The 15,092-nt window shown below is 45.1% G+C and overlaps 1 protein-coding gene across 3 annotated transcripts in view; it reads left to right on the plus strand.

Moving 5' to 3' along the window:
* Nucleotides 1-15,092, plus strand: part of CRY2 (cryptochrome circadian regulator 2) — a 22,471-nt gene continuing 7,379 nt past the window's right edge. For 2 of the 3 annotated variants that reach the window (XM_064424728.1, XM_064424729.1), the window contains exons 1-5: nt 1-231; nt 2,744-2,852; nt 6,350-6,492; nt 13,392-13,576; nt 14,892-14,980. In XM_064424728.1, coding sequence (XP_064280798.1) covers nt 41-231; nt 2,744-2,852; nt 6,350-6,492; nt 13,392-13,576; nt 14,892-14,980 — 717 coding nt within the window. In that variant the 5' untranslated portion in view covers nt 1-40. Of the gene's footprint in view, nt 232-2,743; nt 2,853-6,349; nt 6,493-7,513; nt 12,804-13,391; nt 13,577-14,891; nt 14,981-15,092 lie in introns of those variants that run through there. The other variant, XM_064424730.1, reaches the window with a different exon arrangement.

Raw genomic sequence — 15,092 nt, forward strand, 5'->3', positions numbered from 1 at the left:
GCGGCGGGGCGGGGCGGGGCGCGCGGCTCGGGCGGCGGCGATGGCGGCGGCGGCCGCGCTGGGCCCGGCGCCGGCCCTGTGCCGCTCCGTGCACTGGTTCCGCCGCGGGCTGCGGCTCCACGACAACCCGGCGCTGCAGGAGGCGCTGCGGGACGCCACGTCCCTCCGCTGCATCTATATCCTGGACCCCTGGTTCGCCGCCTCCTCCGCCGTGGGCATCAACCGCTGGCGGTGAGTGGCGCCGGGCCTGCGGGCCGCGGGCGGGACCGTGCGGGACGGGGCTCCCGCGGCACCGGAGCGCGGGGCGCGGCCTGGGCCCTGTCGGTGCGGCCCAGCAGCGCACGCGTCCGTGTCGGACACCGCTCCCTCCTGCAGGGCAGCGGCTGTGCCGTGTCCGCTCGGCCTCGCCGCGCTTCTCTCTGCCGGACTGTGTGGGAGGATGCCTTCAACTTTATGTAATGTCATTAGACTTTATCAGTGCGGCGAGTGTATGAGAGCAGCAAGCGATGGACGCTTGGCTTTGGGAAACCCTTTTCCCTGAATTTAGAGACGAGGGCAAGGCGTTGTCAGCTCCGTGGGCGCAGCACGCCTCCCCTCTGCCCTTGGGCTGCCGGGCGCGTATCCATGTGCGCACGCAGCCCCGCTCCGCCCGGCGCTCGGCTTTTTTAGCGAAATACACATCGGCTGCTGCTGAGAAACTAGAGGTGAAGCTGAGTGGGCTTTTCCTCATCTCTGCAAATGGAAAAGTGTATAGCATGAGTCTCGTCTGCGCAAAGATCAAGACCTCACGTACCTGTAGCCAGCGACATTACATAATGCTGTTGTGTCAGGTCTCAGCAGCCTAAACATCTGGAACCCCAATCCAGATAGGGATGCTCCCGGGCGAGACTCCCCTGCATACAAGTGAAGTGGATCTCCCACTACCCCCTCAGAGGAAGTCGACAGCCACGCACCTGACAAAGATGCTTTGAGAGCTCTTGGGAATGTCACGGGGCTGTGCACTAGGGAAACTGTAGCTGTAATTGATTGCTTCTGCTGTGCGCCTTAGCTTCATTTCAAGGAATGGGGTTGTATGGGTAATATCTGTATGCTTCTAGAATCCCACAGCAGAGGATGGCTTAAAAATTGTAAATGTGCAGAAGTTACCTCAGTGTAGTCATTCAAAGTGCAGAAAATTGTGAATTCTGTTGTAGGAATCTGAATTGGTGTTGCCATAGACCAGACTTCCTGCAGGCAGCAGCAAACAGAAATGCCTTTCACGTGCTGCTGCTGTTGTTGCTGACTGTCCTCATTTGGAAGAACCAAAGTGGTGGCACAACAGATTAACTCCTGATCTGTTAAATCCTTGTTTGTTTCCACCAGTGTTGTGAAGGGAGGGAAACAGTTATCAAGTCGAAAAACCCTTGCTATTTAACTGCCCAGCATGTGCGAGCCATATAGGACTAACGCGTGTTAAAATTTTTAGAACACCTCAGACAGTTGATGCTTGTACTTAACAAATGGAAAGTGGGCTGTGCCTCAGGGAGTGGTTTGTTTAGGTTACCTGCACCCAGTTCTGCGTGTTCTCCTTTGTGACAGAGTGCACGTCTTTCTGTGAACCTGCACCCTTCTCCAGAAGTGCAGGGCGAACTTGTTCTGTCTGGAAGCTCACGGTTCCATTATGGGTGGTGCAGCTGAGGACAGAGAAGTTGCCACTTTGCAGTGCAGTTGTAGTAGCTTGGCTTTCCTTGCCTGCGAGGGGTCTGAATGGGGCTGAGGCACTTCTGGCAGATCACACTGCAGAGTGGGCATAGAGGACAGAGGGAAAGAAAGGTAAGGGCTGGCAGGCTCAGTGACAAAGGGTTATGTGTTTGCCAGCAGTGCCAGGTGCTGAGGGGACACTGAAGTTTTAAAGTTGGTGTCTTTTACAGAGTTAAATAAAACAAAGTGAAGTTACTGTGTAGATGGGGTGATGTGTGACTGGGAAAGCAAATATTACACATTTGGTGGTTTATAGCTTAGTGGGGGATCAATAAGACATACCATTAAATGCAGAAAGCACTTACATGGCTTTTTAGAATTTCAGGGTGAGAGGGAATAGAAGAATGTCTTGGTATGCTCTCATCTCTGTGCCTTCATGGTGCAAGGCGAATTGCAGTTCTCTTTGCAGTTATTCAAAGTACAGATGATTCTTGCTTCGGGAGATCTTGGTGCTCAGTCTTGTGCTACTGATGGTCTAGGAGAGTCCATTTCTCTGTTGTGACATGGTGTATTTATAGCTAGAACTGCAAAACCTGCACAGTTCTTGAAGTATTTCATTACTTTCCCTGGAGTAATGCATCAAAATTTTTCTGTTTCATGTGCAAAATCCCTTTTTACCCCAAAACCTGTGAAAAAATGTACAGTAGGGAATTATGTGGTTTATGCTTTCTCCATGTAATGTGGAGAGAAGAAGTGACAAGGGTGTTCTACCACCTCTGAGGGAGAATGTGGGAAGTAGGTTGCAGTGGAAAGAACATCCTGGAAGCCTCTTAGATCTGGACAAGCACAAATTGCATATGAGTGAATGGGAGCTGGCTGGTGCTGCAATCTCATAAAAGTTGTTGGACAGACCAGAGGTAAATATGAATTCTTGTTTTCTGGTTCTTGTCCAAACTTCCAGTTTGATTTGGTGATGCAGGTTTGCTGGAGGTCCATGCAAATTCTCATTTGCCTTTTAGCTGTAACCCATCTGACTGACACTGCTGTTGTTTCTTGTCTGCAGATTTCTTCTCCAGTCCCTGGAAGATCTGGACAACAGTTTAAGGAAACTGAACTCTCGCTTGTTTGTCGTGCGAGGGCAGCCAACAGATGTCTTCCCAAGACTCTTTAAAGTAAGAGAATAATTTATTGGAGTGTAATGAAAATAAATTGTAACCTGGTGCTAAACCTGCTTTCACTCCCTAATAATTGGTGACTCTCTCAGCATCTCTGTAACTATAACTAGTTCTTCATTATAAAAAACTTTCCTCCTTAACTACAATTAACTAATTACTATCTATAAGGACCAGCTTGGGAGCCAGATCTGCACCTGAACTCAGACTTGGAAAGAAATGTAGTTGTAGGGTGTAACCTACTATCAGGGTGCTCAAGCTTCTCTTTTTGGATGGTGGTCTTGAACTTTGTTTCTGTAAGTCACATCTCACAGGGCTGCACTGTGACACACAGACCCTTCTTTGTTGAGAGCAATTTTCTTATTGTAGTTTTTACTTAGGAAGACTGCTGCATAGACCTTTACAGACAGCAGAAGAAAGTACACTGATCTGTATGTGAATTGCAAGTAGGATTTTGTGTTAAAATTTTACAATTTTAACAGCTTTTATGTTAGCTGACCTTCCTTTTCTTTTTCTGTTCAAGACTGCAGTTTAGTCATCTCAGCAGCAGGATATAGCTTGGATGCAAGCTTCCTGCTGATGTACTGTGTAGGACATGGAATATGCAGTTACCTTGGTGATCAATAATGGATTAGTGGGGTACATTTCTAATATGATATGTCACTGCTGCAGATGTCAGGGCTAACAAGAGCATCTCCTTGAATATCAGGGCTTCTCTTACAGTGTCATTCTTCTCCATCCTGCTCTAAGATTGTGTTTCCCAATGTTTTTGAAGCTTTTTGACAATGTCTTTGATAGTGTTACAAAACTAAACAAAAAAACCATGGCTCTTAATAGTCATATGAGTTGGGGGTGTCATGTATGCTGTGCCTTACATATGGTTGACAGAACTAGTGTCCCCCAAATCCTACTGTAGACCAGCTGCCAGAGAAGGAGAGGTGAACTTGAATATGTACCCTCCTTCTGTAAATGGTTCTGATATGTTCTGGAGGAGGGCAGTTAGTACTGAGGAGGAACTGCACTGTGCAGATGAGAAGGGGCACTGATACTTATTTTGGCTTCTGCATCTTAACACATGACACAAACTATGTGCTTTTAGCCTTTTCAGAGTCTGGATTATTTTTATCTTTTGATCTGCAAGTAAGTTCCAGCTAATAGTAGTTCATGCCTCTTTAGTTCAGGGTATTCACAGGATAATTAAAACTTTATTGGAGAAGAATGCTCATTTGGTTAAAGAACAAAAACTAGTTGGCAGATTCTGAAGTTTGGAGACTCTGGTTGTGTAATCAGCCAGAGCTGCTGTTTGTTGCAGTCTGTTTTGTCTGGGCAGGTGAGCTGATGAGTATCTCAGATGTACTGTAACAGAGCTGAAGAAGGTAGAGGGAAGTTTATGCTCTTACATGATAATGGTTTTGGTGGGGATTGAGGCCTCTCCAGAGCTGCTGCACTGAACACAGAATTAGCAGCAGCTCGTGCCTTGCTGTCAGCTTTTGTGAAGAGGAGAGTTATGTCACATTTGCTACTGCAGTACTTAGGCCTAATGTAATTTCTGCTCTCTCTGCCAGTGGCTGAGCTATGTTGTCATTAAAAGTCACTGCAAAGGCACTGCTGTGTACGGATGCCATGACAAGTGTACTTGTTAGCAATGTATTAACCTCTGCAGAAGTTTTTTGTCTCACTTCTTCTGAATAAACATCTGTAGCTTTACCTCTTTTATAAAAGTGCACTGTTTGTTCACTGAAGTGTTTTCACAATCCCTTTGGTGGTTTTTCCCCTACAGTTTTTCTTTGCTCTAGGTTAGATAATAAGAGGCAAGCCGTCAGTCATGACTTTTGTATATCTGCAGCAATTCACTGTCATACAGGTAACAGGTTTCCTAGTTGGTTGTGCTCTGCTTCCTGTGTACTACTGCATCACACAGAGCAGTAGCCTTCTCAAAACTGTAGGAAATGCCTGAATTTAAAGTGTTGGATGCTTACTTACAATCCCTGTAAGCCTAATGGCTTTTTATTTCATTCCATTCTTTCAATGTAGTAATGTGTATTCTGTTGAGACCAAGTCCATCTTTTCCAAGTCCTCCAGTTGCTCCTGGCTTTATTATAGGTGAAAGAAAAGTTTAAAATGAAGCTGTTAAGTCACATAGGAGCAGGGCAGGGCCTGGAATGTCTGTCTGACCCCTGCTCTGAGTTATGGATGCTGTCATGTTCTTACTTTGAAAAATGTGTGGAGGATCTCTTTAAGATGTGCATTCATTGGTACATAACTTGTTAATTTCTCTTTCCTTCCTAAAATTAATTTCAGGGCTGAGTCTGCAAGTTTAGAAATGTAGGTGGCTAGTACAGTTGTTTTCTGCTTCAAAAATCCCCTTCCCCATCTTTGGCATTGTTTTTAATGGCCTTCAGGGAACTACCACATTTGTTCTTTGTGCTTTTGCTTCTGTCTCATAAGTAGGAAAGTCTCCTGTATATACAGGGGTGATTTAGACTGTCTTACTTGCAGAATGTGGTTCTTAGTTTGTGAGGGTGTTTTTTAAATGTCTGTAGATTTCTGGTTGTGTTTGCTAAACAAGTCTGTGGGCTGATGCTCTGCTTGATGGATGTCTTGGGAGAGTCGCTGTGGAAACCATTAAACCTCTTCTCATAGGATTCATTTCCTGAGGAAAACTAGGCCATAGACTTTGAGAACAGTCTGTGCTCTAGAAAAGCCTGGAAGAGTCTGAGTGCTCTTTCATAAGGCCTATGCCATGTCATTTGTGAGGGATCTATTAAAGCTATGAAGATGAGAATAAGTGCATGGCTTGACTAGGGAGGTTGGAACGAAGTGACCTTTAAGGTTCCTTCCAGCTCCAACCATTCTATAATTCTAAAATAACTCCAAAAAGGCAGGACTTTAAATCTGAATTGCAGTCTCATACTCTACTGTGCACACCAGAAAGGTTTACTCAGTTACTGTCCTATGTCCTGCAATTTCCTGTTTCTTTCTGTTTGGCATGGACACTGGTTTCCTATGATGTGATGTCTTTAAAGAGATATCAGGAGCAATTTAGACTGTATTGGTTTTACTTAATGTCACCACATAAAAACACATGGGCTTGAACAGAACTTCTATTGAAAGAGTTTTCTGAAATGCTTTTTCTGCAAATGCTGGAAGAGGATGGTAAGGTTACTTCAGGACAGCATGTGCAACAAAACGTGTGTTTTTGGTAGGCTCAGGAACTGAGCTGAAATCTAAGAACAGTAATAGACAAGAGCTGAACCTCCTCTGATATGTTTTAAACCTGATATCTACAAATTTGCATAGGACATCTGACGTTTGCTAGAGCTGATAAAATTGTTGCTTCTTTGCTTATCTCAAATTCAGATTGCTGTTCCTCACAGCAACACTCTCAAAGCTTCCAGAACTTTAAACTGCCTAGGAATTCTGAAATCTTAATTTGTAATTGTGCTGGTTAGAAATAGTCTTCTGTTTGACAGCTGGGTGTATTGTTTTTCTTGCAGGAATGGGGAGTCACTCGTCTCACCTTTGAATATGACTCGGAGCCTTTTGGAAAGGAGAGGGATGCAGCTATCATCAAACTGGCCAAGGAGGCTGGTGTGGAGGTGGTGATAGAGAACTCCCACACCCTCTATGACCTGGACAGGTACGGGGAGAGAAAGGGCAGAGGTGCTGCCAGGGCTAGGCTGGGATTGTTGTGTCTGCAGAGACTTCAGTCTGTTCCATTACACTGATCACTGTCATCCTGAGCGAGCCTACAAGGATTACTTGGCACACTCCACTGTCGATTAGAACACGTCAAAGTGCTGACAGTGACGTGAATGTACAGAAAGGTGTTGCCTCAAGCTTATTAAACTCTGTACTTGAGTGTCATTTAATTTGCTCAGCTGTGTCCTATTGATTGCTCTCCTTGAGTGTGTCCTCAATGTATGGACTGCTTTTTTTTTGCTTCATTGTAATAAAGGTAGTTGAGCTGTTGTCTCAAACAGGTTATGAAAGCAGGGCTTTTAACTGATGGATGTGTCAGGACAGCTGGAAGAAGTAAAGCAAGGTAGATTGGAGCAAACTTTCCTCTTTCTAAAATCTGAATGCTTTGTCTTTGTTGTGTGTTTGCTGTGTGTGTTGTTTTGATGTTGAGATTTTATATATTTACTTAAATGTATAATCCCTCTATATACATATGATTTTAAATGGTAGTGACAGTCTTTCAGCTAAGACTCTAAGGTATGCTGGACTTCAAAGTCAGTACAGTGTTTTAGTATTATTCTTACAGGTTGCTTGCTTTTTTTTCTCTCCCCCTTTTTTTCCCCTTTTCTTTCTGATGTGACTTGTGCCAGTAATGCTGAATGTAGATTTTCTCCTATAAATCTTTAACATCCATAATTTCCTATGGGAAGGAGCTTTGCAGTTAGCACATACTGTGTGGAAATGCTTGTCTCTGAGTGAGGAGGATTCTTGAACCTGTCTCATGAGCAGGTGCTGTTTTCTAATTCTGCATTAGAAGACCATGTTTATTACCAAAGTTTATTACATCCTCACCCCTCCAATGTCAATGGCCATCACAGTCTTCTTCATGTCACCTATGTCTTTTCCAAAGTGGAGTGTTTCAGGTGGAATCTGTTCTAAATCTCTTGTTTTTTACTTTCTTTATACTTCCAGGTATTTCTAGAGGTGGAGAGCAGTGGAGAAAATGACAACGAGTGTGCAAAATGTAGAAGCAACATGGATTTTTAGAGTGCTATAATGTGTCCTGTCTTTTCCTAACAGTAGCATTATTTCTGTTTTTTCTGAGTGCTGCTAAATATTAAACTGATGTCTCAGGGCTTCCTTCCAGAACGGTCATAGCTATTTGGGAGGCTGCTACTGTATAAATAAGTTAAAGATTGCATATGGAGAAACAACATGACCAACACTGCAATTTCATCTGATATTTTTGGCAGCTGGTTATGTGGTATATAGGGAAATTGTTAAGTTGCCTTTTATCTTTAGCCATCCCAGATAGCTTATTGCGTCAGTAATCTTTATCATCGTGCTCTTTTTCATCCCTTCCCAGATACTTTGTAAAAATTATTGAGCAGCACAAGCCCTAGCTCAGCTCTGTGTAGGATTTCTCTTCCTGTTGGAAAAATAGATTCCTTCTCTAATTCTGTAAATCAAAGAATTTTCTGTCTGCATGAACCTTTTCCTTTATTGTAAATTATTGTGGTTTCTTTACATTTTTTCAGTGAGGGATCTAGTCAGATGTCTTCTCAAAATTCACATAGGATATATCAACTAAATCTCCCTTGCCCCAGGCTCAAATGTCTCTAATAGATTTTCAGGCACAACTTCCCTTTTGCCAAGGCCAAATTAACCCTCCAACATATTGCATATATCCATGCATTCACTGTTTCCATTAGTGTTTTCTACCCATCTGCCTAATGTTCACATCAGTCTATTCATTTGTCCCTCTGATGCCCCTGAAATGCTTTTAGAATCTGGAGTGGTATGTACTTTCTTTTTTCCCCCATAGTATTTGGACAGTTTTATATTACATGCAGCAAGCAGCTATTAGCTTGTGTATTTCATGACATCTTTTACCATTTCTGGGTGAATATTTGGTGGCCCTGGCAAGCTTTTCAAGCATAGCATTGTTTTGTGCACATTTTGGTGGTCTCCCAATGTGTCACAGCATCTGATACATTTTTGTAAAAAAAACCCCAAGAGTCATAACCTCCATAGTGAATACACCTATGATATAGTGAATACAGATATCTCCATAGTGAATACACCTGCAAAAATATATGCAAAGGTTTTCTTGTGCTCTTACAGTCTCTCCTTTCTTTAAGGAGTTGATCACCTCTTGGGCCTATAAATATCTTTGACTGTCTGTAAAGGGGATGGTTTTGATTGGGTTTTTTTACCACTTACACTTTTTTTTAAAAGGTTTCTCAAACTTTCATTTTGATTCAGAGATGCCAGAAGGCTGTGGTTTTTAATTTAACCTACCAAAGTTTGGTGGGTTTCTATCTTTGTCTTCATTTTTCCAAAAAATTCTGCCTCTCTTGTCTTAGCTGATACTATTCTTTAATTGTTTTGACTCTTGTGATCTTTCTGAAATAGTTTTTCACATCAGTATGGTATTATTGCTCCTGGGAGGCTGTTAAATTGATGCATGCTAAAGTCACAGTTAGAGCAGGCAAGTGATAACTAACATTTGCAGCTACACCTTAGCACTGTTTAAGACTAGATTATGAGTTAACACTTCTTGTGGGTTCTTGATTTCTTGTTTCATGGAGCAGTCATTTATGGCAAATAGAAAACTGGGTCTTGGCAGGTGATGGGATGTGATAGATAACCAGTTTGTGTGGATGCACTTGAGGTGTCCGGTTACTCTGACATTTCTTGGTATCTCTGAGATTTCTCAGCAGGTGGTAATACAGTTTTTGATACTGTATTTCTCCTGGAAGTCTCAGTCTCTCTCCCTCCAGCTTCTGACCCTTGGTATGTGCTGTCCCTCTGCTCACCCTAATGTTTTTCCTGCATAATTAGCATGTGTTAATACCTGGTGGTGGCATCCTACTTCTCATCTTTCTTTAATCAGGTTTCTGATAAGACTGTCAGCCCTGTTTCAAAGAATTTAGACTAATCTTTCACTCCTACATAAATGAATCCAGCACCACTCATGTCCTCTGAGGTGTATTCCTGGTACCACCTTGACCAGCTTCTTGTAAACATTTTCCAAGAGCCTGTTCAGTTGACTTGTGAATTTGGCCAGTTTTACCCAACAGGAAGATTACAATGTGCCCTTTGTTTGCACTGCTAGCATAGCCATGTGATTATCAGAGCATCTTTCACCTCCTCTTCCCCAAAACAAGGAGAGGGGTGTAGAAAATGAACATCAGTGCTGGTAAATACTCCTAAGAAAATCTGGGAATTCCCAATCAAGATGAGCAATGTTCAGATTGTAGAAGTCAGACAGAAAAGATAATTTCTTGGGTGTCAGCTGAGCCTGCTCATAAGCCTTTACTTGACAGTTATTCTGTCTGACAACTTCCAGATGACAGGTTGTTTTGTCTCTTCCTTGGATCTGCCTGTTTTCTCCTCCTTAGGATCTAAATCCTTTGTAGTGTGTTTGCTGACGGTCAGCACTGTGGGTTCTGTAATCCCAGGCAGGCTGGGTTGTTCAGCGGGAGTGGTTTAGGTTGGAAAAGAACACTGTGATCTTGTGTGCTTGCAGCATACATCAGGATCATCTTTTCCTCACATACTCTAGCCTAAGGCTGAGATGACAGTAGAATGTGTTCTCCTAGGAGCACGTGCTAACTTAAATGAACCAAGCATGGGGCAACGTGCATGCCTTGGTGCTTCTGCAGTTCAGTACACTATGCCAAAAAGGTGGGTTATTTCTAAGAAGGTTTACTCAAACTTCTGCCTGCCACATCTTGTTATCCTCTCCTGTCTTGCATGGTGCTCTGGTGTCAGGTGTTTTTCCCCACTGCCGATACCCAGCCTGTCATCAAGTCACCTCTTCATCTCTCATCTTCTCAGTATGTGTTTCTGTGGAAGTCGAATTGCTTGTTCTTTGTTCAGTGTCTGTTGGATGGACAGATCAGTTGGTTATCTCTCCATCTCCTCTCTGAATCTGTAGAAATGGCCTTTGTTCTACTAGACAGAGCCCTCCATGAGCTCTCTGAGGCGGGGATTTGGATCAGAGCAATTGCATAAGCTGGCAACGCTAACGAAACAGTCCATGTGAATTGGTACTGGGGTGCTTTGGGCAGCCTGCGTGCCGAGTGCTGGCAGCCAGCTCTTCCTCCCATAAGGAAGCGGGGGAGCACGTTCAGTCCCTTGCCAGAACCCAGCCTTGTGGTTTGCAAGCAAGCTGAGGTGTCGGGTGTTTGAGGCCAGCAGCTTTCCTAAGCCCATTAGCCATCCTGCAGGGACACGGCTGTGGAGATGATTCAGAAGCTGACACCTGTGAGGGTGTGAATTCGAGTCTGCAGACACTCTGCTGTCACAGGTGACTGACTGTAGGATACCTTATAATCCTAGCAGTGCTGGAATTGTTTGGTCAGGTTTGGGTTGCCTGCTTTCCTGAGGTGAAATGTGATTGATGGTCAAACAGACCTTCATAACTTCTGGCATCAAGATACTACTGTCAGATAGTGCTGGGCAGCATATTGCTAGTTTGGTAGCACAGCCAGTTTTGGGTGTGCTCACTAACTGAGGTTAGGTTCTGTGTGATGAATACAGTGATTCTCTGTTCCACTCAAGAAAACTAGAACAACTGCTGTATGTGGCAAATTGGGCTGGGGGAGATGGGTGAAGTGGGGGGCATTAAATCCTGGGGAGAAGCCCCCTTTTTTTGTCATTGAAAGTCTTGTGAAAGTGTGTGGCCTGGATTAGAAGGTCAGTATGAGGAAGGAAAGGACTCCTGCTTGGGGAGCTTCCTGTACAACTTTTTTTACAGAAGGCTGAACAGTACTACAATATTCAGTAAGTGTAGTATAATATCCCATATTGTGCAATACCCAATATTCAGTACTTCTTTTCCTGGCAGTATTGTGAAAGGTCCATATTTAGTGCATAATGACAGTGTCAGGTGCTGTGAAATGTGCACCTTGTCCTAGTCGTATCTTAAAATATTTGTGTCCCAGATCCAATAAGTCTTTAGGAATTCAGGAGCAGTACTAGGTAACTTCACTCATATTCACATCCTTGAGGATTTCAAGTACAGACATTAGCATCCATCTGCTGGTCACAGTGATTTGCTCCAATTAGCTAGTTGTCCACAGAAGTTTTAGCTGTGGATCTTGTACAATGCTGTGTATCTCGGACTCAACGGCAGCTTTAGCAGGACTGAAAAAGGAGGCAGTGTGGAAGAAGTGCCTCCATCACAGGCACCTCAGGGCAAACACAGTGCAGGTTTGTCACATTTTCTGTTCCAAGCTCTAAATTCCTATGGAAACAAGTGAGCCTCTCTAGAGTGCTGTAACTGGAAATGCCTCACTTCTCATCCAGTGGAAACCCTGATTTTCTGGGGATCTTTGGCTGGTCTTGTTTGGAGGGTAGTATTCGTGAGTTCTGTCATTTCTTGCCATCTCTGGGGTGGAACATGGAGGCAAACAGCAAAAAAGTGCATGCAGGAACGCAGAGGAGATGCGCTCTGGTGTGGTGATGCAGGACTGAACGTGTTGGCTGTAAGGCAAATGTAAATATATCTGTCTCTGTGGCTCTATGTCAGAGTGCTGTGCCCACACCGTGGCCGTGTCTGCTTTAGCCTGGCACTAAAAATGTCCAGTACTTTGCACTCTGTGCACATCCCGATGGCCTTCCCTCCCTCCTTGCCCTGTTCGTTCATGCCTTTATCGCCCAGTGTTTACGACTGAAAAGCAGAAAACCGAGAGGAGGCTGCGGGAGGCTTCCTTTTTAACCTGCTGGGCCGTGCTGGCCGGGGGAAGGCTCCGCCTGCGCCGGCCGGGTGCGCGGAGGGCTGGCTCTGTCCCTCTCTCGCTCTCTGTGCGGGGTGAGCGGGCGCACACGTGCGGTGCCGGCCGCGTGTCGCTCCGCCCCGGCACACGTGCGGCCCGGGAACGGCCGGCACGTGGCGCCAAGGAACGCTGGGCTGCAAGCCCGGCCCCTTGCGTAAGCTGCTGATTGTCATGGGTGGGGACGGCTGCTGGGCTGCGGCTCCTGTGTGAGCTGTGGGGTTGCCTGCCTGCTTTATTACAGCTTTATGTAATGCTGGCGATCCCTGTGCTGTCGGCTTTGCTGTTAACTCCTTCTGCTCCTACAGGAGAGGGGTTAAAAATTGCATCTTTCAGCCTGGGGAAGTTTACCTTGCCTAGGGGGCTTCTCAAAGCTCTCTGTCCCAGGAAAAATAAGACTGCATAGCCTCAGTAGGCTGTGGATGCTTGGTGAAGTAGAGGAATGGAGAACCTTGACTGTCTTTTTCCATAGTGTGATCTGACACAGGTCAGTACCATGAGACAGGGCTGCTCGTGACCTTAAGGCATGGAGGAGGATAGTGATCTCTCTAATCACAGGGAGAGAGGAATGATGCAAACTGGGATTTGTCTCATCCAAGATAGGTGGAGGAGAGGTCACTAACAGGCTGAGTCTTCTGTGTCAGACAAGAAGGAAGTATGGTCAGAATCAGATTAGGATATCACAAGGTGTCAGGGGACCCGGATGCAGGTCTAGGATTTGCCACCTTGGGGAGACAGGCAGTAATCAGATAGAGATTTCCTATAGGGGTCTGATGAGGAGCTCCAGGAGAGAGATATGATGCTCAGCTTGATTCAGCTGGAGCTGTTTTGAGGGATTTCTTTTTCCTTATGGAGATGAGGAAGTATATGGTGTTTTGTATTTTAGAATTTTGTTCGGTTGATTTTAATGTCCCTTTGAGGGATGCATCAAGTGAAATGTACGTCTATAAGGATTTCTATGTCCAGAGTGAAGGGCTATCCTGAGCAGAGACAGCAGGGTCCAGTTTGGATGTCATTTCCTTGTCGTCTGTGGTAGTGAGGCTGTGTTGTTTCACCTTGTTTATTTTATCTCCAGAATAATTGAGCTGAATGGCCACAAGCCACCCCTCACCTACAAGCGCTTCCAGGCCATCATTAGCCGTATGGAGCTCCCAAAGAAGCCAGTGAGCACTGTAATAAGTCAGCAGATGGAAACATGTAAAGTGGACATCCAGGAAAACCATGACGATGTCTATGGGGTCCCATCCCTGGAAGAGCTGGGTATGTGTCAAGAGTGAAGGCAAAGACTACTGCCATCTGAAACAGGATCTAGTGGAACTGTTCCCATGGCTGGCACATGTTCTCACCTGACATGGGCTGCCTCTAGCCATAGCATGCCCTAATTTTTTCAGCAAGTGCCGGGCCTTGTGATAACACACTGGCATCCCTTGCACTGCTGCTGATGCCCAGCATCCCCTTTAGCACTGCTCTGAAGTGCTCTGCATCTGTCACTGTGCTCTCTGCTATGCTGAGCGTGTAACCACTGTACTAGGATCTCGTGTCCTCACCAGCTGCTTTTCTCCTACTGCAGGCTCAGGCATGTTGTGTAACAGACCTGAAGAGGTAAACTAACTGTGTACCACGTTTTGATAATTTCATTCCATTATTGCCAAGCAGCACCAATTTGGGAACTTAGCAAGACAAAAGATACTACAAAAATTTCTTTCACTCATCCTTCTGTGCCTTACAGTCCTGTAAGACTTGAAGAAGGAGAATGAATAGCTGAGGCATGAGGAATGCAAGACGTACATCAGGGAAATGAGTCTAAATGCAAGGGGAGAAAGGACTAATGCAGAGTACTGTCTGTGTGCCTGTGACTGGAGGCTCCATACCAGCTTTATAGGAAGTATCTCCTGGTACCTTAAGGCACAGCTTCAACAGTCTTGTAAAAGCATGGGGCTTCACAACAGGAGTATTCTAAGGGCTGCAGTCCTGCATGGGTCTGCTTTCTTTATTGTCTAACCAAATGTGAGACTACCTGTAACCTTATACTGCTCTGCTTGCTGCCAGGGGAGGCTCCTCTGTCTGCCCAGAGCACTGCAGGGGGACTGCATTATTGCTTCCCCTTTGCAGTGGTTCTTTTGCACTAATCCAGGGCCTTCCCCAGCACCAGCCTCAGCAGAATAGGAGCCTCACCAGGAGCAGCTGGGCTATCTAGTGAGCTGCTGATGTCGATGGCAAGGTGTTTTGTAAGGCAGAGCTGTGAAGCAGATGTTTCATTGCCAGCTGCTCTGGCCTTTGGAGCATAGCCCTGTGGGTAGTGCTGACACACCAGAGAGAATGCTGGCTGTGAGCAATGGGGAAAGTCACCATAAGGCTGCCTGAAGCATTGCAGGGAGAGGCCCTTGAAGTGCAGCGTCCTGAGAAGGCTCTCCTATATTCTACATGATTTGCCTTCTGTACAAGGATTAGAGCAGCAAGTAAGCTACATTAGGCAACTGTAGTATGTACTGTCTTGCTGTTGTTCGTGCATAATCCTGTATCTGTGCCCTTTGTCTAGGCATGGCTTCAAATCTTACAAAGTTCTTTCTCTCAGGCTTTCCTACAGATGGTCTTGCCCCTGCAGTTTGGCAAGGAGGGGAGACAGAAGCGCTGGCACGGTTGGATAAACACTTGGAAAGAAAGGTAATCCCTTATTTAAGTGGTGTTTCTTGCAGACTGTCTCCAAATGAAAAATGTAGGGTTGCCTATTACCCCATTCCCTGCTCTTCCTAGCAGTAGTCATAACATTCACCTG

The sequence above is a fragment of the Passer domesticus genome, chromosome 6 (genome assembly GCF_036417665.1).
Source record: "Passer domesticus isolate bPasDom1 chromosome 6, bPasDom1.hap1, whole genome shotgun sequence".
Classification (NCBI taxonomy): domain Eukaryota; kingdom Metazoa; phylum Chordata; class Aves; order Passeriformes; family Passeridae; genus Passer; species Passer domesticus.